The sequence below is a fragment of the Heptranchias perlo genome, chromosome 3 (genome assembly GCF_035084215.1).
Source record: "Heptranchias perlo isolate sHepPer1 chromosome 3, sHepPer1.hap1, whole genome shotgun sequence".
Classification (NCBI taxonomy): Eukaryota; Metazoa; Chordata; class Chondrichthyes; order Hexanchiformes; family Hexanchidae; genus Heptranchias; species Heptranchias perlo.
In genome coordinates this window covers 121,802,816-121,829,717 of record NC_090327.1, presented here as the reverse complement: position 1 = coordinate 121,829,717, position 26,902 = coordinate 121,802,816, and the positions used below count along the sequence as shown (strand labels likewise).

The 26,902-nt window shown below is 43.2% G+C and overlaps 1 protein-coding gene across 6 annotated transcripts in view; it reads left to right on the top strand.

The window, feature by feature from the left end:
• Positions 1-17,314, top strand: part of stard3nl (STARD3 N-terminal like) — a 79,681-nt gene extending 62,367 nt beyond the window's left edge. For 4 of the 6 annotated variants that reach the window (XM_067981902.1, XM_067981895.1, XM_067981897.1 and 1 more), the window contains exons 5-9: positions 581-634; positions 744-864; positions 1,211-1,315; positions 11,153-11,196; positions 14,382-17,314. In XM_067981902.1, the coding sequence (XP_067838003.1) occupies positions 581-634; positions 744-864; positions 1,211-1,315; positions 11,153-11,193 (321 nt within the window). In that variant the 3' untranslated portion in view covers positions 11,194-11,196; positions 14,382-17,314. The remainder of the gene's footprint in view (positions 1-580; positions 635-743; positions 865-1,210; positions 1,316-11,152; positions 11,197-14,381) is intronic. The other 2 variants (XM_067981904.1, XM_067981909.1) reach the window with 2 other exon arrangements.
• The last annotated feature ends 9,588 nt before the right edge of the window (positions 17,315-26,902 follow it).

The window sequence follows — 26,902 nt, the reverse complement described above, 5'->3', positions numbered from 1 at the left end:
CTTATACAGTGATCTCTTAATGAGAAATTGTCAATCTTTGGTGCATCATAATTTGCTCAATTTTGTTGCTCGTCAGATATTGGGATAGCCCCTTTGTGCGACACAATTTCCCATTCATGCAGCCTAATTGTGTATCTTCCATTTATTCGGCTCCATTTCCTCATCTTTGCCCAAGACATGTTGCTGTGTTTTTTCAAGTGTTAGTCTCCTTAGAGGTGTTTTTTAAACCACAGCCTCCAATTGGATGCAGAATCTACCTCCTTACCTGGGTGCTAGCATGTTGACTTTTGTTCTGCTGCATTTTGCTAAACATCACTTCAGAATGCTTGTATGTTTAATTGGGGATCTTAAAAATATGGTTTGTGGTGCACGGTAACATTGTGTGTAACGCGGTTGTTATTTGGTGAGGGAATATATTTGGCATTAAGTTAAAGGTCAAGACACCAGAGTTTCCCTTTCACCCAAATTGTACTTCTGATCCAATGAATAATTTGGATAAAGTGCGAAGTTTTCATGAGTGGTCACAACCCCTACTTCAAATGAGTTTAGATTGATCCAAAACCTCCCTTTACTGTTTCAGATTACAACAGCTGTCACCAGTGCCTTTCTAATTGCAAAAGTCATTATTTCAAAGGTATGTAGTGATCATGCAACTAAACTCTGAATGAAGGATCCATACTGAGGCTGTCTTCCGTCGCTAACTTTCTTTAAGTGGTTGTTAAATACGTCTCGTTTTACTCTAGCTCCTGGTCCAAGGTACAGCCTTTGCCTATTTGCTACCAATCATATCCTTCATACTGGCCTGGATCGAGACCTGGTTCCTGGATTTTAAGGTGTTGCCACAAGAGGCAAAGGATGAAAATAGTAAGTAACGTTACTGTTCCTTTGTGCTGTCTGTCCTTCTGATACTGTTGTGAAATTAAGTTGCAGAGCAGATGATATAGATAATGCAGATAAAGGGTGATTTGTAACACTGAATTTTACACCGCCTTTTTCAATGAAGCCAATCTTGTTTTACCCATATGCTATTTATTCCCTGGCCATTCTACTCTAGCTGTACGCTTTATTTAAAACCAGTAACAAGCTGACTTACAAATTCCGAGACAGTAGGACAACATTACAACTTCTAACTTGTTACTTTAGGGATATAAAATGTAATATTGATCATTTTGATCTGCCAGTGTCCCTAATGCTAGTGTCATTCTTCCAGATCCAGGAATCTTTACAGTACCTGATGTATCTGAGCACGCACCTCTCATACTTCCTGGACCCCTCTCTGATGGCCAGTTTTATTCTCCTCCCGAATCTGTTGTGGGTGAGTACTGTAGGAGATTGTGGGACTGCTTTAACGTGTATAGTCACATAGTATGGACATCGATCATGTCTGTTTATGTAGGTAACTGGGGCGCATGTTTGGCTATGAATATCATTGGTGTGAAATATGCAAATCACATTAAGAATATTGGGGGTCTTATTAATTCCCACCCAAATATCCCATCAATATTTCAGACAGAAATGTCCATGATTTGGCCATTTACCAAGGTATCCATATGGAGCAGGAGGCCTATGGAGAGCAGCTGTGAGATGTTGGTGAGGAACCAGATGACGCAGAACCACCAACACCCATGGCAGTGCAAGGGACATTCGACAGAGACTGAGTGGACACTTCCTCCTACTCTCCCCACGCACCCTTCTCATTACCAGTGGTCCCAGCATCGTCCCGATACCGAAATAAATCACTATCCCCAGAATTTGCACTGACACTCAATCATCTACCAGCTAGCCCACTCCTCTTCACTGCACTGGTCTTTCCCACAAACTGACTTCACACATGGTAACCAGTGCTGCTGTATGTTATTGTACAAATGTGAGTGTCTCTGAATCTAGTGCCTGCTACCACAGTGCTTCCCCTTCCTAATGACCTGTGGTGTTCTGCTAATCTTGTCCTTCCTCTCACTGTGAGCCACCCACTCAACCTCACCATCTCCTGGGACCTACCTCCTCTCATGGTCTTAATCACTGACCAAGGCCATCTCTGACCACTTCATTTTATCCCTGTGCACCCACATCCTCCTCACCCCCTTCCATCTCCTTCTTCCACACTAGAAAAAAAAACTTCTTCCCCAGATCACTTACAACGGCACTTTCAAACTCCCGACTGTCTGGCCTTTGGCCCTCCATTTACCACAATACTTCTGCAGCTACCGATCTGCTCAATCACCCCCTCACCTCCACCTTTAAAGTCCCCAGTAAAACCCTTAATCAGCCATGATCTAATTGAATGGCGGAGCAGGCTCGAGGGGCTGATTGGTTCCTCCTGTTCCTTGTGTTCCTATGTACTCGCTTCCCAAGTCCAAGGGACGCAGATTTGAACGTTTATGGTGCACAACTGGTTTAGCTATTCATCACCAGATCTGGCTGGACCACATCAAGCCCTATCGGGTCCTGCTTTCCCAGCAAAACTGCCCACTACTCCAGAATCATCCTGGAGACTAACGATAACCCCCAGCTTCTTTTCTCCACCACCAATCATCTCCTTAAACCCTTCTCTCATTTCCCTTCCACTTTCATCAACAAGAACTACCAGGAATTCATGGATTTCTTATTTACCAAGATGATATCTGCCTCTGCTGCTTACTCCACTTCTCCTTTCCCACCTCCCTCTTCTCCTTAAATAGACAAACAATAACCACCTAGCAACTTAACCCTCCTTAAAACCCAGCTGTTTCACCAAGTGATTTGGTCACTCCCAATATCTCTTACCCTGACTCTGCCCCTAGTTTTGTCTGGTTACACCTCTATGTAGTAACTTGGAATATTTTTCTATGTTAAATGTGCTATAGAAATGTAAGTTGTTGTTTAACTGTTTTCCTACATTTTTATATATTTATAAATTGTCATAACATTCCTAACCAGTTCTGAAAGCCAAGCAGGTTGGTAATGCCTGGACTGGGGCCCATTCTTCGGGTAAGTTAGTCCTGAACAGTTAACCTTCGGTGGTGGTGCACACAGGTAGTTTGCCTCCACTGGTGTAAGTGCCCTCTCTCTGTTTGTAACTGTGAGCCAAGAGAGACACATTGTGCGCTGGAAGGATGTCCTATCTATCGGCACAGAAGGAAATGCCTCCTTGTAACATCACAGAATGAAACTACAGAAATATCTAGCTGTTTAATTCTGTAATTGTTTATGATGCTCACATTCCAATTGCATCTGTACAGAATTTTTAAAATAAGTTCATGAAACGTAGTTTGTCAAAGGTTTTGTCATTTTTTTCTACAAATACACAACACACTGTTTCAATATGATTTATATCATCATTTCACACACACATTGCAGCAAAAATCAGCCACAACCTTTCAGGTTCTTCACTTTCCAAAGTGACAAGGATTTGCCAAACAGTTTTTCGGAGGCTGTTGCTCTATTCAGAATGTACTTTATTGCACCATAACGTATTATTCTAAAACTGGGTGTAATATTTGTCATAAGCAGTTAATGAACTGGACTAACACGTGGTTAAAACCTGTACTTCTGCTTTCCGATGGGGCTTCTTAATGTAAATTCAGTTCTAACCAGTACAAGGCGGAGGCTGCACTGATTCTCCGAAGTATCTTTGCGAAATGGTAAACCAGCTGCTAAATGTTTATTGGCCCTCCAGTGTAGGCCATGTCCACGTGTGTTGAATTGCTGGTCAGAGTGTAAGGAGCACTTTACAGTGAAGCTGAACTGAGTGCTGATGTAGTTGTTTTTTGGAAATGGATCAATTACCTCCCTAATCTAGACTGGTGTGGTGTCAGGGTGCGTTGATTAATTTGGTTATGACCCAGTACGAGACCCCTGTCTGTGGGCTGTGTCTGTTTCAACTGTCAGCTTTTTAGTTGAGCAGTGTTACAATAGTATGTGAACCCCATCTCTCCACCACATCCTTTCCTATTCAGTTACTTTCATACCGATGGGTTGAAACTTGTTTTGGCCCCTTTGTGGACTGATTCTCTGATACAGGAGCCCTGCTTCCCAAATCAGTCCCTCACTATAGACCTGTGGTCTTAAACCACAACAGGTGCTTCTCATGTAGTGTGGAAGGGATGTGATTCTCAGTGTGCTGCCTGGTTCAGATTCAGTTGCTGCAGGTGTTAGCTTTAAGTTTAACTGTTCTTAGCCACACCACAACCAGTTCACAGAGCTTGGGGACAAACATATTCACTCTATATGTGAACTCTCGTTTAGGATTTTCTATAAATAACAAAACTAAAAAAAATAAATCAATTTTTAGTTTTAAGAGGACACTAAAAGATCTAATGACTGCACTGGCTCTGGTTGAAGAGATTATCCTCTGCAGCATATAAAATCTGCATAGTAAACATTTGAACGTTTAATTTCTGCTTTGAAATGAAAAGAGTTCATCTCCAAAACCCCATTCCCCTGGCAGAAATCGGTGAGGTGTTGCTGGGGAACAGTACGTCCACAGTTGGAGAACTGTGTGCAGTTTAAGGCTCCACACTATAGAAAGGATATTGAAGTAATGGAGAGGGTACAACGCAGAGTCACTAGGATGCTGCCTGATGTGAGGAAATACAAAATATAACAGAATACTTCCAAAATGTTTTCATTAGAGCAGAGGAAATTTGATAGAGGTGAAGGGATGGAACAGAGTTGATAGAAACAGACTGTTTCCAGTGGTTGAGGGGTCTAGAATGAACGTCCATAGATGCAAGATTAAATGTTAGAGATTTAGGACAGAGAGCAGGAGAAACTTTTCTCCACAGATGTTTATGGCTGTAGAACCACTATCGGAGTTAGTGATTGAAGCAGAGACCACGTCAACATTTAAGAATGGGTTAGAGAGGTGGTTGAAGGAAAGGGAATAACGTGCTACAGGAGCAGAGTGGGCACTGGGATTAGGACACTGCTCATGTGGAGGATATACACCTACACAAACTGGTTGGGCCGAATGGCCTGTTTCCCTGTTGTAATTTTATGTCACCATAGAAATAGAGGTGTCTGAAAATGAAAGAGACAGATTGGGGTGTTTGGAAAAACTCCCGCAGAAACAGTTGTTCCTCTGCTGAAGGTGCAGGCGATCGGAGTACAGGTAGGTGCAGGAGATTGGAGTGCAGGTACAGGAAGGTGCAGGAGATTGGAGCGCAGGTACAGGAAGGTGCAGGAGATTGGAGCACAGGTACAGGAAGGTGCAGGAGATTGGAGCGCAGGTACAGGAAGGTGCAGGAGATTGGAGCGCAGGTACAGGAAGGTGCAGGAGATTGGAGCGCAGGTACAGGAAGGTGCAGGAGATTGGAGCGCAGGTACAGGAAGGTGCAGGAGATTGGAGCACAGGTACAGGAAGGTGCAGGAGATTGGAGCACAGGTACAGGAAGGTGCAGGAGATTGGAGCACAGGTACAGGAAGGTGCAGGAGATTGGACCACAGGTAGAGGAAGGTGCAGGAGATTGGAGCGCAGGTAGAGGAAGGTGCAGGAGATTGGACCACAGGTACAGGAAGGTGCAGGAGATTGGACCACAGGTACAGGAAGGTGCAGGAGATTGGAGCGCAGGTACAGGAAGGTGCAGGAGATTGGAGCGCAGGTACAGGAAGGTGCAGGAGATTGGAGCACAGGTACAGGAAGGTGCAGGAGATTGGACCACAGGTAGAGGAAGGTGCAGGAGATTGGAGCGCAGGTAGAGGAAGGTGCAGGAGATTGGACCACAGGTAGAGGAAGGTGCAGGAGATTGGAGCGCAGGTACAGGAAGGTGCAGGAAATTGGAGCGCAGGTACAGGAAGGTGCAGGAGATTGGAGCGAAGGTGCAGGAGATTGGAGCGCAGGTACAGGGAAGTGCAGGAGATTGGAGCGCAGGTACAGGAGATTGGAGCACAGGTACAGGAAGGTGCAGGAGATTGGACCACAGGTACAGGAAGGTGCAGGAGATTGGAGCGCAGGTAGAGGAAGGTGCAGGAGATTGGAGCGCAGGTAGAGGAAGGTGCAGGAGATTGGACCACAGGTAGAGGAAGGTGCAGGAGATTGGAGTGCAGGTAGAGGAAGGTGCAGGAGATTGGAGCGCAGGTACAGGAACGTGCAGGAGATTGGAGCGCAGGTAGAGGAAGGTGCAGGAGATTGGAGCGCAGGTACAGGAGATTGGAGCACAGGTACAGGAAGGTGCAGGAGATTGGAGCACAGGTACAGGAAGGTGCAGGAGATTGGACCACAGGTAGAGGAAGGTGCAGGAGATTGGAGCGCAGGTAGAGGAAGGTGCAGGAGATTGGACCACAGGTAGAGGAAGGTGCAGGAGATTGGAGCGCAGGTACAGGAAGGTGCAGGAAATTGGAGCGCAGGTACAGGAAGGTGCAGGAGATTGGAGCGCAGGTACAGGAAGGTGCAGGAGATTGGAGCACAGGTACAGGAAGGTGCAGGAGATTGGACCACAGGTAGAGGAAGGTGCAGGAGATTGGAGCGCAGGTAGAGGAAGGTGCAGGAGATTGGACCACAGGTAGAGGAAGGTGCAGGAGATTGGAGCGCAGGTACAGGAAGGTGCAGGAAATTGGAGCGCAGGTACAGGAAGGTGCAGGAGATTGGAGCACAGGTACAGGAAGGTGCAGGAGATTGGACCACAGGTAGAGGAAGGTGCAGGAGATTGGAGCGCAGGTAGAGGAAGGTGCAGGAGATTGGACCACAGGTACAGGAAGGTGCAGGAGATTGGACCACAGGTACAGGAAGGTGCAGGAGATTGGAGCGCAGGTACAGGAAGGTGCAGGAGATTGGAGCGCAGGTACAGGAAGGTGCAGGAGATTGGAGCACAGGTACAGGAAGGTGCAGGAGATTGGACCACAGGTAGAGGAAGGTGCAGGAGATTGGAGCGCAGGTAGAGGAAGGTGCAGGAGATTGGACCACAGGTAGAGGAAGGTGCAGGAGATTGGAGCGCAGGTACAGGAAGGTGCAGGAAATTGGAGCGCAGGTACAGGAAGGTGCAGGAGATTGGAGCGAAGGTGCAGGAGATTGGAGCGCAGGTACAGGGAAGTGCAGGAGATTGGAGCGCAGGTACAGGAGATTGGAGCACAGGTACAGGAAGGTGCAGGAGATTGGACCACAGGTACAGGAAGGTGCAGGAGATTGGAGCGCAGGTAGAGGAAGGTGCAGGAGATTGGAGCGCAGGTAGAGGAAGGTGCAGGAGATTGGACCACAGGTAGAGGAAGGTGCAGGAGATTGGAGTGCAGGTAGAGGAAGGTGCAGGAGATTGGAGCGCAGGTACAGGAACGTGCAGGAGATTGGAGCGCAGGTAGAGGAAGGTGCAGGAGATTGGAGCGCAGGTACAGGAGATTGGAGCACAGGTACAGGAAGGTGCAGGAGATTGGAGCACAGGTACAGGAAGGTGCAGGAGATTGGACCACAGGTAGAGGAAGGTGCGGGAGATTGGACCACAGGTACAGGAAGGTGCAGGAGATTGGAGCGCAGGTAGAGGAAGGTGCAGGAGATTGGAGCGCAGGTAGAGGAAGGTGCAGGAGATTGGAGCACAGGTACAGGAAGGTCCAGGAGATTGGAGCACAGGTACAGGAAGGTGCAGGAGATTGGACCACAGGTACAGGAAGGTGCAGGAGATTGGACCACAGGCAGAGGAAGGTGCAGGAGATTGGAGCGCAGGTAGAGGAAGGTGCAGGAGATTGGACCACAGGTAGGGGAAGGTGCAGGAGATTGGACCACAGGTACAGGAAGGTGCAGGAGATTGGACCACAGGTACAGGAAGGTGCAGGAGATTGGACCACAGGTACAGGAAGGTGCAGGAGATTGGAGCGCAGGTACAGGAAGGTGCAGGAGATTGGAGCGCAGGTACAGGAAGGTGCAGGAGATTGGACCACAGGTACAGGAAGGTGCATGAGATTGGACCACAGGTACAAGAAGGTGCAGGAGATTGGAGCGCAGGTACAGGAAGGTGCAGGAGATTGGAGCGCAGGTACAGGAAGGTGCAGGAGATTGGAGCGCAGGTACAGGAAGGTGCAGGAGATTGGAGCGCAGGTACAGGAAGGTGCAGGAGACTGGAGCGCAGGTGCAGGAGATTGGAGCGCAGGTACAGGAAGGTGCAGGAGATTGGAGCGCAGGTACAGGAAGGTGCAGGAGATTGGAGTGCAGGTACAGGAAGGTGCAGGAGATTGGAGCGCAGGTACAGGAAGGTGCAGGAGATTGGAGCGCAGGTACAGGAAGGTGCAGGAGATTGGAGCGCAGGTGCAGGAGATTGGAGCGCAGGTAGAGGAAGGTGCAGGAGATTGGAGCGCAGGTACAGGAAGGTGCAGGAGATTGGACCACAGGTACAGGAAGGTGCAGGAGATTGGAGCGCAGGTACAGGAAGGTGCAGGAGATTGGAGCGCAGGTACAGGAAGGTGCAGGAGATTGGAGCGCAGGTACAGGAAGGTGCAGGAGATTGGAGCGCAGGTAGAGGAAGGTGCAGGAGATTGGAGCGCAGGTACAGGAAGGTGCAGGAGATTGGAGCGCAGGTACAGGGAAGTGCAGGAGATTGGAGCGCAGGTACAGGGAAGTGCAGGAGATTGGAGCGCAGGTGCAGGAGATTGGAGCGCAGGTACAGGGAAGTGCAGGAGATTGGAGCGCAGGTACAGGAAGGTGCAGGAGATTGGAGCGCAGGTACAGGGAAGTGCAGGAGATTGGAGCGCAGGTACAGGAAGGTGCAGGAGATTGGAGCGCAGGTACAGGGAAGTGCAGGAGATTGGAGCGCAGGTACAGGAAGGTGCAGGAGATTGGAGCGCAGGTACAGGGAAGTGCAGGAGATTGGAGCGCAGGTACAGGGAAGTGCAGGAGATTGGAGCGCAGGTGCAGGAGATTGGAGCGCAGGTACAGGAAGGTGCAGGAGATTGGAGCGCAGGTACAGGGAAGTGCAGGAGATTGGAGCGCAGGTACAGGAAGGTGCAGGAGATTGGAGCGCAGGTACAGGGAAGTGCAGGAGATTGGAGCGCAGGTACAGGGAAGTGCAGGAGATTGGAGCGCAGGTGCAGGAGATTGGAGCGCAGGTACAGGAAGGTATTGTGCCCCTTTTTGGAAAGAAATTTTCTTTGGAAAAGGACTGGAATACTTGTTTTGTCGAATGGTTCGGTATCGACTAATCACAATCACAGTTTAATAGCCTTTTACAAATTAGGCGAGCAGTCGCCCCATCGAGGCTGTGCTGGCTCTCTGAAACAGCTATCCACAGGCCGACTTCCCTATCCTTTCCACAAACCCTTTTAAATAATTTCTTGTTGATTTCTCCCGACTTTAATAGCCTGGCCTTTCCCCAAGGGGAGCAGTTGAAGATATACAAGCTGCTGCCAATTTATCGCGAAACTTCCCTCAGTGACGGTTAGCCTGGAGTTGATTTCAGGCTGCACATCCTTGCAACAATTGGACTTTGTGGCCTTAAAGCGGCCGGCCTCATTAAACACAGATCAGAATAATGCTGTTGTTATAACACAGTCGGTCCTCTGCCTTGCCATGGTAATGCTGCTGGCCACCCATAAGATTATTTAAAGATCTGACTGAATGTGTAACTTCTCCCTTAAAAAAAGAAGTGACTTCACAGTGGAACACTGGGAACAGGTCTGAGTGCTAATGATTTCCATCTAGGAGGCAAGTTATTGGGCAGTTCAGTGGAAGATTGCTCTGACTAGTTGATGACTTGAAGCAGAAAGTGCCCTCGCCTCCAGCACTACAAGTAGTGCTCCTGTTGGTTAGGGAAGGTATGTCTGTTGGAGAAATGTTGGGAATCGTAGCCAACATTCTGCAGTCATTGGAGCGCTCGAAGTGACTCTTCCTGGGTAAACATGTCAGGAAATATTCATCACTCGGAGGTGGGGGCAGAAATTGTCAAAATGTTGAATTGTGAATGTAGAGAATACATCTAGCAATACTACTCCTACACTCTTCCAATCATTACCTAGACATCTAGCAATACCACTCCTACACCCTTCCAATCATTACCTAGACATCTAGCAATACTACTTCTACACTCTTCCAATCATTACCTATACATCTAGCAATACCACTCCTACACCCTTCCAATCATTACCTAGACATCTAGCAATACCACTCCTACACCCTTCCAATCATTACCTAGACATCTAGCAATACTACTCCTACACTCTTCCAATCATTACCTATACATCTAGCAATACCACTCCTACACCCTTCCAATCATTACCTAGACATCTAGCAATACCACTCCTACACCCTTCCAATCATTACCTAGACATCTAGCAATACCACTCCTACACTCTTCCAATCATTACCTATACATCTAGCAATACCACTCCTACACCCTTCCAATCATTACCTAGACATCTAGCAATACTACTCCTACACTCTTCCAATCATTACCTATACATCTAGCAATACTACTCCTACACTCTTCCACTCCTACACTCTTCCAATCATTACCTAGACATCTAGCAATACTACTCCTACACTCTTCCAATCATTACCTATACATCTAGCAATACCACTCCTACACTCTTCCAATCATTACCTATACATCTAGCAATACCACTCCTACACTCTTCCAATCATTACCTATACATCTAGCAATACCACTCCTACACTCTTCCAATCATTACCTATACATCTAGCAATACCACTCCTACACTCTTCCAATCATTACCTAGACATCTAGCAATACTACTCCTACACCCTTCCAATCATTACCTAGACATCTAGCAATACTACTCCTACACTCTTCCAATCATTACCTATACATCTAGCAATACTACTCCTACACTCTTCCAATCATTACCTAGACATCTAGCAATACCACTCCTACACCCTTCCAATCATTACCTAGACATCTAGCAATACCACTCCTACACTCTTCCAATCATTACCTAGACATCTAGCAATACCACTCCTACACTCTTCCAATCATTACCTAGACATCTAGCAATACCACTCCTACACCCTTCCAATCATTACCTATACATCTAGCAATACTACTCCTACACTCTTCCAATCATTACCGCCTGTTTTTTTAATAATTTTCAGCTAGGATAAAAATAGGATTTTTTTTTCTAAGTCACCAGGATGGCTCAAAATGTACCTTCTAAATTTGGGCACTAGTTTACTCCCATTGTCTCTGAGGCACATAAGATTATCAGCAGGTTGTCATTAATTTTGTGTGTTTTTAATTTATAGATTCTGATGAGGAAGATGACACTGCGAAACCAACACATTAGCAGGTGCGGAAAATTGCTGATCTATTGAGACCTGTTTATAGTGTCCAGGTGCAGGCTCATGAATGAGAATATGACTAAAGGCTGCTTGGTTTCACAGTTACGAAGGAAGATAGAAACTATTGCTGAAGCACTCTTTAATTCAGTGTCTCTCTCTTTCTTCCCCACCCTTCCCCACCAATCCCAGTAATGTACAGCATTCTCCAGCCAAGAGGGTCCAATGACACCAGTTTTTTGTCTCGTGCCAGCGCTACTTTGGAGAAACGCAGATGGACTTTTCCTTAGCTTTGTTCCTTTCTCTCCTTCCCTATGGGGAATCCCTCGATTCCACTGGGATCATCTTGCCCGAGCAGCAAGTTATCTGCTGCGTTTCAGTACAATTGTTTAATTCCCCGATACTTCAAACATGCACATACGAGCATAATAATTATGTTGTAATTATTCTTAATATAAAACAAAGATTTTCCATGTGACGGTTTCATGTGACACCTGGTGATTAGACTGTTGTGGCCAGTGCATGTGAATAACTCTACTGTTCTTGTGACAAAAAGTTCTGGTTAAAGGTCCCTGACACTAAACCAGACCTGGTGGGTTACGTTCTGTTTGAGTTGTACAAACTGCTGTTATTTCCTGTTGTGGTCCATAGCCCACGCCTTGACTGGAAATACCTTTATCTTGTAATCTTAGGTTTTTATGTGAACTTGACGCATAACAAGACTTCAGAAACAATGGGTTTTTAAAAAAAATGTTGCAATAACCGGTGTTGGAAGTTGACACAAAGCTGCTACTGATTTTAACCCTTTTGGAGTTAGAGCAGCTCTGTATTGTAGGAACAGCAGGAGGCCATTCAGCCCTTCGAGCCTGTATCATAGGAACAGCAGGAAACCATTCAGCCCCTCAAGCCTCTATCGTAGGAACAGCAGGAAACCATTCAGCCACTCAAGCCTCTATCGTAGGAACAGCAGGAAACCATTCAGCCCCTCAAGCCTGTTCCACCATTCAATTAGATCATAGCTTATCTGTACCTCAACTCCATTTACTCACCTTTAATCCATATCCCTTGATACCCTTACCCAACAAACATCTAGCGATCTCCGTCTTGAAAGCTCCAATTGACCCCCAGCATGCACAGCCTTTTAGGGGAGAGAGTTCCAGATTTCTACCCCTTGTGCGAAGAAGTGCTTCCTGATTTCACTCCAGAATGGCCTGGCTCTAATTTTAAGATTATACCCCTTTGTTCTGAATTTCCCCCATCAGAGGAAATAGTTTCTCTGTATCTACCGTATCGAATTACTATCATTTGAAACACCTCAATTAGATCACCCCTCAATCTGCTAAACTCCAAGGAATACAAGCCAACCTGTCCTCATAATTTAATCCTCTAAACTCCATTATCATTCTGGTGAAACTGCTGCACCCCCTCCAAGGCCAATATATCCTTCCTGAGGTACGATGCCCAAAACTGAACGCAGTACTCCAGGTGGGGTCTGACCAAGGCTCTAAACAACTGAAGATAACTTTCTCCTCTTTGTAACCCAGTCCCCTTTGAGATCAAAATAAATAAGCTCGTCACTTCATCACTGAAGTGTTTGCAGTTTTGTTCTCTTTCTGAAGCTTTTGTTAGCCAACAGCTGGCCAGTTTAGTTTTCACTGTAAACAGTCAATGATAAAGAATGTGAGAGTTTGTGATGCATAATCAGCAGACAAGAAAACATTGTAGCTGCTTGGTGATCTAGGTGCCTTAGTAATTTTACATGGTGACTCACTTGAATGCAGTAATCTAACATTGACCTGAAGCTGGTGGGAACAGACTGGTCAGTATAGGTTCTGAACTGGAGGTACCAGCTGTACTCACTATTTATTCAAATTAATCAACTAGTTATACAAGTTAATCAATCATTGATCTGAATGGTTCAGGCAATGTATCAAATGGATTCTTAGTTTTTAAAACTTCTTTTCCCCAGAGGTGTTATAGGGTCCTGTTTTCCACTTGCACGGTTTAAACCCGTGAGCACTAACTGTTCATTGTGGCTGTAAAAATAAAACTAACCTCCGTCCATATGAACTAATAGAAATTTAAATTCTACCGAATTGTGGAACATTTAAATGAACCTTCCGTGGCAAAGCTGATGGTTGATGGGAGGAAAGGAGTGACTTTTCGCTGTGCATCCAAGAGTAATAACAGGCAGTGTTGTGATACTGCCTTTAGAAATAGAAACAGGAAATACTGAAAACACACAAGAAGTCAGTCGACAACTGTGAAGGGAAAAGACGGGTTAATGAGATTTGGCTCTTCACCAGAGCCCACACTGACTGACTGAGTGTTTCCAGCATTTGCTGTTTTACAGGGTGCAGCGCCACCTCTGGAGCAAGTTAGAACAACAGGTTTGACCATGAGAGAGCAGCAGTAGGCCATTCTGCCCCTCGAGCCTGCTCCGCCATTCAATGAGATCTCCTCTCATTCTTCTAAACTCCAATGAGTATAGACCCAACCTGTTCAATCTTTCCTCATAAGACAACCCTTCCCTACCCGGAATCAACCTAGTGAACCTTCTCTGAACTGCCTCCAATGCAAGTATGTCCTTCCTTAAATAAGGGCACCAGAACTGTACGCAGTACTCCAGGTGTGGTCTCACCAGCACCCTGTACAGTTGTAGCATCACTTCCCTGCTTTTATACTCCATCCCCCTAGAAATAAAGGCCAATATTCGTTTGCCTTCCAGATTACCTGCTGCACCTGTATGTTGACTTTTTGTGTTTCACGTACGAGGACACCCAGATCCCTCTGTACCGCAGCATTTTGTAGTATTTCTCCATTCAAATAATATTTTGCTTTTTTATTTTTCCTCCCAAAGTGGATCCACCCAGTGTTACTCATTGATTTCAATGGACTGGGTGTAAGGCAGCACAGCAAGGATTTAAATGTATTACGTTGAGTTATCCAACTGTGCTAAATAAATTGTAATCTTATTACACACCTTGACAATATAATAAAGGACTTATCAGCCCCTCCCACATCAACTGAAACTGTGTTATACTTTGCATTTGTGTATAAGAAATAAAATTGGATACAATTATCACCCATTGCTTAGATCATTAATTGTTCATTTGTGTTTTCAGCTGCTTATGTTTATGTAAGTTTATGAAGTAACTAACTTGTCTTTTTCTCTCTCCACCTCCCCCCATACCAGTTAGTTCAGCAGTGGCCATGTGGATGCAGCTCAGTTTGAAAGAGGTAATGGAAAAGGTGTTTAGGATAGTGGAGCTGCAGAATTCTCCCCGACACTAGGATTCCTTTTTTGGGAAAGAACATGACGTGATGAGCAATAGGAAAGCTCTGATTCACTCTGTGGTCCAGAACCCTCCGCCTGACGAGAGTTTGTCGCTTTACTGCCGTTACACCATCCCTGAAAGCTCTTCCGTGTCCTGCCGTCACTGAACTAACCACGGTATCGATTACAGAATCAGCTGCTGCACAACATTTCTCAAAATGGCTCATTTTAGGCTCCGAACCAATCATTTCAGGGATTAATAATTCTACTGAGATAATATTTGAGGATTACTGACTAGTTTAAATTAGAATGATGTGATCACGTTACTTGACGGGATGTGATTGGTGGTATTCACTTTAAGCATTATGTTGCACTAAGATTCTCGATTATTTTTGTTTGGTCTTCCATTATTTTAAACGGAATAGACCAACAGCAGCAAAACATTATAAATTATGGACTGTTCCTGAACATTTGAGGTCTTTTTAGATTTATGCCTTATTTGTAGAGGTAAATGTTTGCGAAACGCAGAGGGAAAATTCCACGGGTGGCAGTGGGGGGTGAGACTAGCAGCCCACCTACTGTGTGTTTAGACCCCTGAGGATCGATGCAGATCACATCTTACAGTTGCTTTCAGTTTAGGGAAGGAAGTTATTTTTTATATTTTTTTTTATTTAGTTGACAACAATAGACTTCTTACAGAATAGGCAGAAATGTTCATTACATTCTGGACAGTGAAATCAAACAAAATGTGTTGTGAGGAATTAAGGGACATTTTTTTAAAAACATAATAATTGCCCCGAGGCTGCCGAAAATACCCATTCCCAGTGCAGGTGGCGGGAGCGCGATTCCTGCCAATATCGGCATGCAATCCGAGTGTCATCTGTAGGCAAGACGGCCGAGCGGTGACAGCGCACCTATAGTAATGCTCTCTTCACACTGCGAGCAGGGAGAGCTGACAGTCCCCTCCCCTGATGCTGTGGGTGTGCCCTTATTATGATGTGAGAAGTAGCCACACAGAAATTCCAATCCTCAAGTTTTAATTACATTTGTTACTTTTTAATAATTCATGCAATAGATTTATAAATTAATGCAAAAAAGCATTACAATGAGCAATTGTATTTGCTTTGAGGCTTTTTGTTCAGGTATTAAATAGTGCTGTGTAATAAAATCATTATTTCATTCCAAAAAAAAAAGGGAATGTTGCTCCTCAGGGCTGCGCTCCGGATGTCACCGGCTCTCGCGGGGACTTCCATGTGAATGACTGATTCCTGTATTTTCAGATTTTTGCGCCTTAACTTAAACAAAGCTGCTGATTTGATTTTGAACCAAGGCTGCCCCGTAGGATGTCAGCCTGCCCTCTGCCCCCTGCCACCTGCCCTCTCTCCTACAAGATAGTCCTCTGCTGTCAAGGTCTTTTGCTAGAATCCTGATCACCTCTCTCACCAAGTCTCTCATCTCTTGAGTGGGTTGCAGACAGAAGGCGGTGTGCTCTGTCACTTTCCTGAATCATCAGATTCTGTGCTCCTCCAAGGCTGTGGTGAATCTTTCCATCCGATACAAATCAGGAGCCCCCCCTGCAACCTGCTGAAGGTTAGAACATGGTCTGGGCTCTGCTGAAAGATCCTGACTGTAAAGGATGACCACGTAATAAAGGTGGCACACTGTCCTCCCATTGATACAGGACGGTGCCAGTACTAGTTAATTGGTAACACCCATGTTTAGTAGAAAATCATGGACTCTTTGATTTCAAGTAGCTCCTCCCAGGACATGACCAAACATCGGGGAGGGGGATATTGTGTGTGTCTTAAAAAGCATTAGTGCTTCTGTAAAATAAATGGACTGTTGAAATTTATGAGAAAATATTGTAATATTACCTTAAACTTAATTGAAGTGGTTGATAATTTGCACTTATTATTAATTTGCTTTAATGTCTTCAGTAGCAAATTTCCAGTTTAATTATCTACAAGCAGATCTAACATAACAGCAGCTCCGTAAATGCCTACAAATAGATTAAGCGTTTTATTGAGAAGTGCTGCTTCTCTACCGCAGTGAATGTGGATGTGGTAGGGTCACGTGTTGGGAATATCTATACGATGTGCATGGTTTCACTGCTAAAGTTAAAAGCCCCTGGAACATGCAATTATACAAATGCAGTTAATTAAAATTATCTGATAATTCTGTTTTAAGCGCAACTCTCCTGTGTTTATATTGCTTAATTCAAATTATTGGATAATCTAATTTTTTAGCACAAAAAACAACTTTGAATTGTGAAGAGCCGGCTTTATATACAAAATTATTGAATCATTCGACGCTCATCTTATTTTAATACACTTTCCTTTTTATGTCTGCAGCTTTGAACTGTTTTGTATTCAGGTTATTTTTTAAGTACAAGTCCCAGCTCACAGCTGATATTTAAAACCTTGCCCATCCTTTGTATAGTTAACAGCAGGTTTTAATCGAGTTAACTCAGTATTTGTCTCTATCTGTCCACAAGTAATTCTACTGGAATTTCCTGTCACCGGTCTTAATGTGGGCTACCTTTCAAAAACACATTTCACCATGGAGACTGTGTGTTGCTGCTTTGTGCTCACATCAACTTCCTGGTCAAACTTTACATAAAGGAAATTAGGGGCCCAAGTGATCGAATTGTGTGCTGATATTGAACGCAGGAGATCAGATCCTAGATGACTGCTTGAAATGAAAATAATCAACAAATGCAAACCAAGGTGTGCAGAATCAGTTCACCCGGTTCCAGCTCCTGCCTTTACGCTGTTGCATGTGCTATTATGTCTGTAACTTTCAAGACATGCCTTGTTTTATTCGTGAAATAAAACTATTACTTTATACATTAACTAATTCATTTGCAATAAATGAAAATGAAGGAAAGGTGTTTTCTTTTAGAAATGTATATTTGCTGCATTGTGATTTGTGACGTGATATTTTCTCTTGTCTTCTGTTTAATATGTTGATTTTACTGCTCAAAAATGGTTTCCCGAGTGCTGATCCTCACTTTAATGATGTAAGCCCATTTGTTTTAAGCCTATCAAAAATTCTATTCTGTTGCTCTCTAACCAGCTGATCATCCTGCGCTTTTCCATGAATTGATGTTCGCATCATCGTGGAGTCTCTCTTTACATTACGGCGGCCTCATTAGTACAAATGTGTGTGCTTCATTTTCAACAGGCAGTAAGTTTAAGACTGATCCAGTTTGTTCTGTCTGCTGGTGTACACAATGGTGACACTCCGGCACAAATGTAAGGAAACATCGGTGATTAGTGAGAGTGGCATAATTGACCAATTCTTTTTGTAAAAAGAATTCTTTAAATCCATCAATCCCCTGTTAGGGTTTCTATGACCTGCAATGTGTAGACTGACAATCTTGCTGACCAGCTCTCCAATCACTGGGTGCGTTGCTCTTTATTTTAACAGAACTCAGTTCGTTCGAGCTGGAGAAGAAGTAATTCTGACAATCTTTGGAATCGGGCTGAGGGACGTTTAAATGGTCCAACCCGGTTCCGCACCAAATCCCACCTTTCACCTGTAGTGAGGTATTAATTAATGTCCACTGGAGAGTTCAGACCCCTCTAATAAATTATTAACATGGGAACTTAGGCTATAATTGTCTGATCACTGACTGCCTTTGTGTATTACAAGTTATTTTATAGCTCTGTCTCTAATACGGAAGTTTTGTAAAGTGGTCGCATTATAACTTGTATTTCAGCTCAAGACTTGAGTTCCTGTAGTTTGTAAAAATGGCATGCTATTTGATTAAAAGATTATCAGTTCCGCCCAGAAACAGCTGATACAATTTAGCAAAGGAATACATTACTATTCATTAGACTCCCCAAAACTTCCTAAGGAATTAAAATATATTCTAATCACAGTAAAGGCATTTAAAACCCGTTTCTCTCCGGTTTTTGTCATTTTAACAGGTCCAGGTTTTATCAAAAGCAGAGTTTTAAATTGCGGCGTTAACTCCCTTTGCTCCTATACAATAAATGCATTTACATTCAAGTGCAGTTATGTTTGAATACATCTTTCAAAATAAGACTTGTGCAAATTGTTAGCAATTCAAGAATAATATGAGCAGGTTTTCTGATTTTTACGGATCTGATTATTTCCCCTCCATGGTAAATTTTATTGGGCTCCTCAGAAAATGTCCTCTGCGGGTCACAAGATCCGCGGTCTAGCACGGCGTGGGATCAGTGCCCGTTCATTGTAGTGATCTACAGCTGCTTTTTTCAAACGCAGCAGACGGGTACTGGGAGTGGGAAATCTGTAACCAAACATTCAGAAATCATCACCCCCATTCTGAAGCGTTCTTTGTAAAACTTGGCACAATTCAGAAAAGCATACAATCTCACGAAATGTCATATCCTTTCTGTAGTCTATGGGAAAGTAATACTGAGGTGCATATTGTTGTTGAGATATATTTCCTAAAATACACTCCAATTAACTCATGTACAGAATTTTGTAGCAGTATTTACTAGCATTAACCCCTGTACGCCACGTGTTACTGCATGTTGAGGAGGTTACAACATGTAACCTTGTTACAACTTGTGCTGTTAATGTTTCAGCACCAGAGAGGCCATTCACTGCTTCCACTGAATTCTGAAAAGACTGACCAGGTTCCACAAAATGATCATCTCCTTTTATATCAATAACAATTAATCTTTTTGGGAGGTAGCTTCATTCTGCAGGTGGAGCTGTAAAGTGTCCTCTGGATAGGATAGTTTTATAAAATCATGCGATCATCACGATGAGGAAGGTTATTTGGACCATTTTAGTGAATCAATCCAGAAACATCCTGAATCCCCTCCATTGTAGCGTCCAATGACAGGATTTGGGCACATAAAGCGCTATTGGTTTTGTATGAGACAGGCTAGGTGTAAAACACCAACCAGCTACAGCGGTATTATTGCTACCCCCGGAGCCTTGCATGGAGAATCAATGACCCTTTTCAGCCCAGTGGTAAAATACAACTTTATAAATTGAATGTGTTTCACTGATAAATCTGTGCTTTGGAGCAGTAGGTGGAAGATTATAAGTGCAATCAAATGTGTCTCTTCATCTGTTCGAATGATCCGTTTAAATTATTGCAGGTTATTTACAATATATTAGCTGAAACCAGAATCTGAAAACTATTGGAATTTTTGGAAGAATTATTTAAGCATGGACGCACGGAATGTAAAGTGTAAACCTCACGTGATCTGAATTCTGTGTAAATCACTGAATAAATTTGGGTTAGATCCCACATTCTGACATGTGCCTTTTGTATGTTGAGTATTGGGTCAGTCATGAGCACAAATCATGCTCATTGAATCATGTCGCATTCACTAAAAAAAAAAGTCATAAAATAAAAGCACATCGCGATTTTTGCAAAAAAAATTCCCATTCATAAAAAAATAAATCGCATCCCTAAAAATTATGTTTCCAAGTTGACACTTTCAGGATTATTTTTGGGCATTTTTCCACTGATGAGATCTAAATATGAGTTATTATACATTGTGTTTTGAGTTAAAGCTGCCTTTAAAGGGGAATATTTCTCAGGACAATCCTATGTGTTGTGAATCTAAAGTCACAATCTAAGGTGGTTAATATGCCAATTGGATTTTTTCCCCAGATAATTAGCAATTTGGTGAATTGTGTCCATAAAGAATACACACCTTGCATCCATTGCATTGGGAGGGTTTTGATTTCTTCCTAACTGCATAGTTGGGAATAAAACAGAATCTTATGCACCTGAAAAAATAGACCTTTAGAAACAGAAGTGCGCAGGCAGTGAAGTGCTGCAAGGACAGAGACTGCAGGGAGAGTGGTTGTGTCCTGGGTTGTAGGACAGAATGCAGACAGGTGATTCTGTTTCAGTTCAGTAAGCCTGCCCACCTGAGTGGGAGTACTGTTGCGTCTTTATTTTGTATAATTACATAAATACAAGTTGTAACAAACTAAGTGACTCTGATCATACCTGGTGCTCTGTATGTTTCACCTTACTATAGAAACAGAAAATAAGAGTAGGCCATTTGGCCCTTTGAGCCTACTCCGCCATTCAATATGATCATGGCTGATCCTCTATCTCAATACCATATTCCTGCTCTCTCCCCATACCCCTTGATGCCTTTTGCATCTTGAAATCTATCTAGCTCCTTCTTAAATATATTCAGTGATTTGGCCTCCACAGCCTTCTGTGGTAGAGAATTCCACAGGTTCACCACCCTCTGAGTGAAGAAATTTCTCCTCATCTCAGTCCTAAATGTCCTACCCCGTATCCTGAGACTGTGACACCTCATTCTGGACCCCACCGCCCCCCCAGCCAGGGAAACTTCCTCCCTGCATCCAGTCTGTCTAGCCATGTCAGAATTTTATATGTTTTAATGAGATCCCCTCTCATTCTTCTAAACTCGAGTGAATACAGGCCGAGTCGACCCAATCTCTCATACGACAGTCCTGCCATCCCAGGAATCAGTCTGATGAACCTTCGCTGCACTCCCTCTATGGCAAGTATATCCTTTCTTAGGTAAGGAGAACAAAAACTGTACACAATACTCCAGGTGTGGTCTCACCAAGGCCCTGTATAACTGCAGTAAGACATCCTTGCTCCTATGCTCACATCCTCTTGCAATGAAGGCTGACATACCATTTGCCTTCCTAACTGCTTGCTGCACCTGCATGTTTGCATTCAGTGACTGGTGTACAAGGACACCCAGGTCCCTTTGTACATCAACATTCCCCAATCTATTACCATTTAAATAATACTTTGCATTTCTGTTTTTCCTTTTGAAATGGATAACTTCACATTTATCCACATTATACTGCATCTGCCATCTATTTGCCCACTCACTCAACTTGTCTAAATCGCCTTGAGGCCTTTTTGCATCCTCCTCACAACTCATGATCTCACCCAGTTTTGTATTGTCAGCAAACATGGAAATATTACATTTGGTTCCCTCATCCAAATCATTGATATATATTGTGAATAGCTGGGGCCCAAGTACTGATCCCTGCGGTACCCCACTCGTCACTGCCTGCCACCCCGAAAAAGACCCATTTATTCCTACGCTCTGTTTCCTGTCTGTTAACCAATTTTCAATCCATGCCAGTATATCACCCCCAATCCCATGTGCTTTAATTTTGCACACTAACTTCTTATATGGGACTTTATCAAAGGCTTTCTGAAAATCCAAAAAACCACATCCACTGGTTCTCCCTTATCTATTCTACCAGTTACATCCTCAAAAAACTCCAGTTACATTCTCAAAAAACTATAGAATAAAGTAAACCTAACAATCCAAGCCATGCCTCACTGAGTGGTAACTCAGTCCACCTGCAGGGAGACTGAAGATATACACGTGCAAAAGATGCTGATATCAGCCCCATGAGGAGGTTCGATGGGGGAGGGGATGTTCTATTGTTCCTGCCTGGGGGGGAGGGAAGCTTCTATTGTTCCTGCCCCAGGGTTACATTATTGTACAAGCGGATATTGGGCAGTGTCGGTCAATTTCCATAAAAGTAAAATGCTCAGACCAATTATGGGAGGAACTGACACCACTGAACATTGGAAATTATTAACAGCAGGTCCAGATTGGTAATGAATGTCCTTTGAGCAATTATGTCAGTCCTTCACCCACCCCCAAATACTCTTAGAAATAAAATTTCTAACAAAGTAAAGACACAACAAAGTTCAACAATTGGGGGGGGGGGGGGGGGAGGTCACAAAACATATCAATAATATTTATCCCTCAACCAACACATAAAAAAACAGATTATCTGGTAATTCATCACATTGCTGTTTGTTGAATCTTGCTGTTTGCAAATTGGCTGCTGCATTTCTTACATTACAACAGTGACTACATTTCAAAAGCATGGGTGCAGGGAGGATGTTTCCCCTGGCTGCGGGGGTCCAGAACGAGGGGTCACAGTCTCAGGATACAGGGTAGGACATTTAGGACTGAGATGAGGAGAAATTTCTTCACTCAGAGGGTGGTGAACCTGTAGAATTCTCTACCACAAAAGGCTGTGGAGGCCAAATCACTGAATATATTTAAGAAGGAGCTAGATAGATTTCTAGACACAAAAGGCATCAACGGGTATGAGGAGAGAGTGGGAATATGGTATTGAGATAAACGATCAGCCATGATCATATTGAAAGGCGGAGCAGGCTCGAAGAACTGAATGGCCAACTCCTGCTCCTATTTTCTATGTTTCTATATTTCATTGGCTGTAAAACACTCCTGAGGTCGTGAAAGGTGCTATATAAACACAAATTCTTTCTTTCTTTAACTATCTTATATACCTGAAAAGGATCAGGTCTCAGGGCTTCCTTTCCATGGTAAGTTACTCCAATCTTTTTTCATACCTCATACCTTTTACACTAGGAAACAACTTTGTGGCTCTTCTCTGCACTGCCTCCAATGCTTTAATGTCTCTTGTGTCTCAATGACCAGAATTGTGCACAGTACTCAAGGTCCGGTCAGACCAGAGCCCTGTACAGTTTGACCTTTACTTCTTCTGACTTGTGTTCTACTATTTGGGCTATTGTGGTTCAGTATCCTATTGGTTTTGTTGATTGGTGTTCTGTGTTGGTTGGACATGTTGAGCGTTGAGTTTATTAAGACACGTTTTTAGTTTTATGACTGTTTCCCAGGACTGCTCAGCCTACACATCCCATTAGCTGCAAGGAGTGAAAGAACATTGGAACATTAGGGACAGCAATAGGCCATTCAGCCCCTTGAGCCTGCTCCGCCATTCAATTAGTTCATGGCTGATCTGCACCTCCACTCCACACTCCCACCTTTGTTCCATATCCTTCAATAGCCTTATCTAACAAAAATCTATCGATCTCCATCTTGAAAGCTCTAATTGTCCCCCAACATCCACAGCCTTTAGGGGGAGAAAGTTCCAGATTTCTACTACCCTTTGTGTGAACAAGTGCTTCCTGATTTCCCACCTGAACGGCCTAGCTCTAATTTTAAGATTATGTCCCCGTGTTCTTGATTCCCCCACCAGAGGAAGAAGTTTCTCTCTATTTATATCAAATCCTTTTAACGTTTTAAGCACATCAATCAGATCACCCATCAATCTCCTGTACTCAAGGGAGTACAAGCCAAGTTTATGCAAGGCTTCAGAAAAAAGCCGAGGTAAGATTCTATTTCCCAATATTGTTGTGTTAATAATTTGCCTTTTAATTTTTCACCATTTCTACCTGCATTTTAGTTTTTAGAGTGCGCTTACTGAGAGTGAAAGGAAGGATGTAACAAAGGAGGACTGAACATACGATATTTGGTACTAAGGTGAGAAAGATGACAACTCTGGAGGTAACTGAACAGAACAAAGGTGAGCAGGGCTTCATGAGTTTACTCATTGACTTACTCTGGTTACTAGGTTAAAAGCCTAAAATTTAAGATTCTGATTAAATTACTAGTAAATATAATTTCCTGTTTTGTCAACTGCAGGAAGTTTTGTTAATCTGATATCTGTTTGAGCACAGGAAGTAGCGAGCAGTTCTCTGAAATGAGTTAAAGCATAAAATAACTGCTTGTTGTTCTGTAGAATATTTAATAAAATAATTTAAACGTTCTCTCTGTATTGCTTACAACTACCCTGAACATAAACACATATGTTCCCATAGCTCTGCAATTTTTTTCCTTTTCAAGTATTTACTCAATTCTGTTTTGAAAGTTACTATTGAATCTGCTTCCACCACCCTTTCAGGTAGTGCATTCCAGATCATAATAACTCATTACGTAAAAAAGATTCTCCTCATCTCCCCTCTGGTCCTTTTGCCAATTAGCTTACTGGTTACTGGTCCTCTGGTTACTGACTGGTTATCTTACTGGTCCTCTGGTTACTGACCCTCCTGCCAGTAGAAACAATATCTCCCTAATGACTCTATCAAAACCCTTCATAATTTTGAACACCTCTATTAAATCTCCCCTTAACTTTCTCTGCTCTAAGGAGAACAATCCCAGCTTCTCCAGTCTCTCCACATAACTGAAGTCCCTCATCCCTGGTACCATTCTCGTAAATCTCCTCTGCACCCTCTCCAAGGCCTTGACATCCTTCCTAAGGTGTGATACCCAGAATTGGACACAATACTCCAGCTGAGGCCTAACCAGTGTTTTATAAAGGTTTAGCATAACTACCTTGCTTTTGTACACTGGGCCTCTATTTATAAAGGGGATATACCCCAAACCCCTCACTTTAACACTCTTAACAGTAGCCCTGTGTGTCTGCCCTAGTGTGGGTGTAACATCAGTTCTGCAGCTGGAACGAGCAATAAATAAATAACTAACCACATTTTCCATGACGACTTTAGCAATGAAAACCTCAACGGTTGTTTTTAACCGCGGGGTAACTGAATATTCAGTAACGTTTATTAAAGAAGTTATTTAATTCGTATTAATAATTCTGTAAAACTCATCTATATAATGTTTGTTATTTTTGGGGAGTTTTTCTTGTGACGACTGGTTTCACATATTAAAGAAATTATTACATTTTGAGCTTTCCACTTCGTTCGTTTGCCCCGGTTGTAAATCCGATCATTTTCTGTTTAAATTCAGATTAATGCAACAAGTGCCTGTATTTCAAGAGAGCAAAAGGTTAAAGAGAGTAAACAGACCATAATAGGAGGAGAGAATGGTGGAAACGCGTGCTAAACCGGTCGCTCACTTTACAGACTATTTCCAGCATTCTCAGTTTTTATTTTAGATTTTAGGCAACTTGCATTTTTAATAATAATGAATTCGTTAGAAAATGAATCAAAAATATTTCAACTTCGTACCAAAACAAGGTTAAGGTTCACTTATTTTGGGAGCAGTTGGAAACTTCCCGGTTCTTCTGCCGGATTCGGGGAATTTCCCAGTTTAAATCCGCTGCGGAGGTTCCAGATGTTGGGAATTTGTGTTCCTCACAAATAGATGTTATTAATGTGACCTGGAAAAAAACCCGTTTGTTCCCGAGTTTTGTGGAGAAGGAACTTCAGATTCTTTGTGAGGTTTGAATAAATCAGCCCTTCAGCCAGTTACTAAACCCCAGGGACTGACCGAGGAGAGAGCCCGGGCTCGAACCGTGCTTTCTGAGCCTTTACTGGCCTGAAATTTGTGAATTTTGAAAACTATTTAAAAAATACAAAAACAACAAGACGCCGAATACGGACTAGCGCGTGATTGAGAGTTTTAAAAAGTCTGTGAGATTTGGGACATTTTCACCGAGTTTGCACAAAGGTCCCCTTTAATAGTCAGGCACCGGGATTACAGACATTTAGCAATTTTAACCTAAACCACCCATTAGCAAACTAACGAGATCTGGTACAACGCTGGTTTTACACCGGTCCGATTTTACTCTCCATTGAAATCAGTCAGATCCCGTGGGCTCCCGCGTGGCGAGTTAAAAATTAGCCCCTTTACACGCTGCAGTCTCACTCCAACAAGCGAGCCAGGGTCTGGGTTAATATCGGGGGGTTACACTCGGCCAATTTGATCACGAACTTTATTTAAATATTGATGGAGATTTGTTATAAATTGAGACGGAACCAACTACTCGTGTTAAAAAACGAAGTTAACCTAATCTCCAAACTTTTCATGTAGAATATTAGTTCATAAAAATAACGGCACAAATGGAATGAAACGCAAACAGATCAAGCTATTAATAAATAGAAACATTTATTTTAATCCAGTTGTTAATGTGCACAAAGGGCATGGTAAAGGTTTTAAGCGTTGTGCATGGCTTAAATGAGTGACTTTTAAAATTAGAATCTAAGTACAAGTTAACAGAGTATCATTTCCAGATCTTTTGTTCCGTATTATAGAAAAGTGCCTCGTTGTTTAACTCAAATTCATCCTTTAAACCGTGAAAACCAATACAAACATTCCCCGTTCTATATCTGAAACGGGCTGATTTATTTGAATATTTCGTGAAACAAGAATAAGAGGAAACTAAACCGTATCGCCCTGTTTATATCCTGAATTATTAATACATGCCTCCAAAACTAAACAACTTTAAAAAATGAAAAATGAAAGCCCGAATAAATCACTTATATTTATCCGGAAAATGCCCAGTAAATCGAAGGGAAGACTGTGCATTGATTCGTAAAATGAAAAAGAGCGAAGTTGGCAACAGCCGATATTTAAGGTGCGGAATATCAGTGAAAGGATTTCTCCGTGGAACATGAACCAGAAACGATCCGAATTACATCAGTTAGAAGGAATCACTCCGGGTCCTACCTCACTCCGGTGTACTTTTCTCGCTCGAGTTTGTTTGAACGACATTTGCCACAAAATAGTCGTTAATTTCTGACAAAGTGCCCCTTTTACAAAGAGACCACAACTAAAATAATAGGCTCACAGCAAATGAGAAATGCGTCCGAGTTTAGAATATTAATCTATTTTGACAATCAATGAAAACCAGTATGACCCCGGTACCGAACCGGACACCGCGCGATC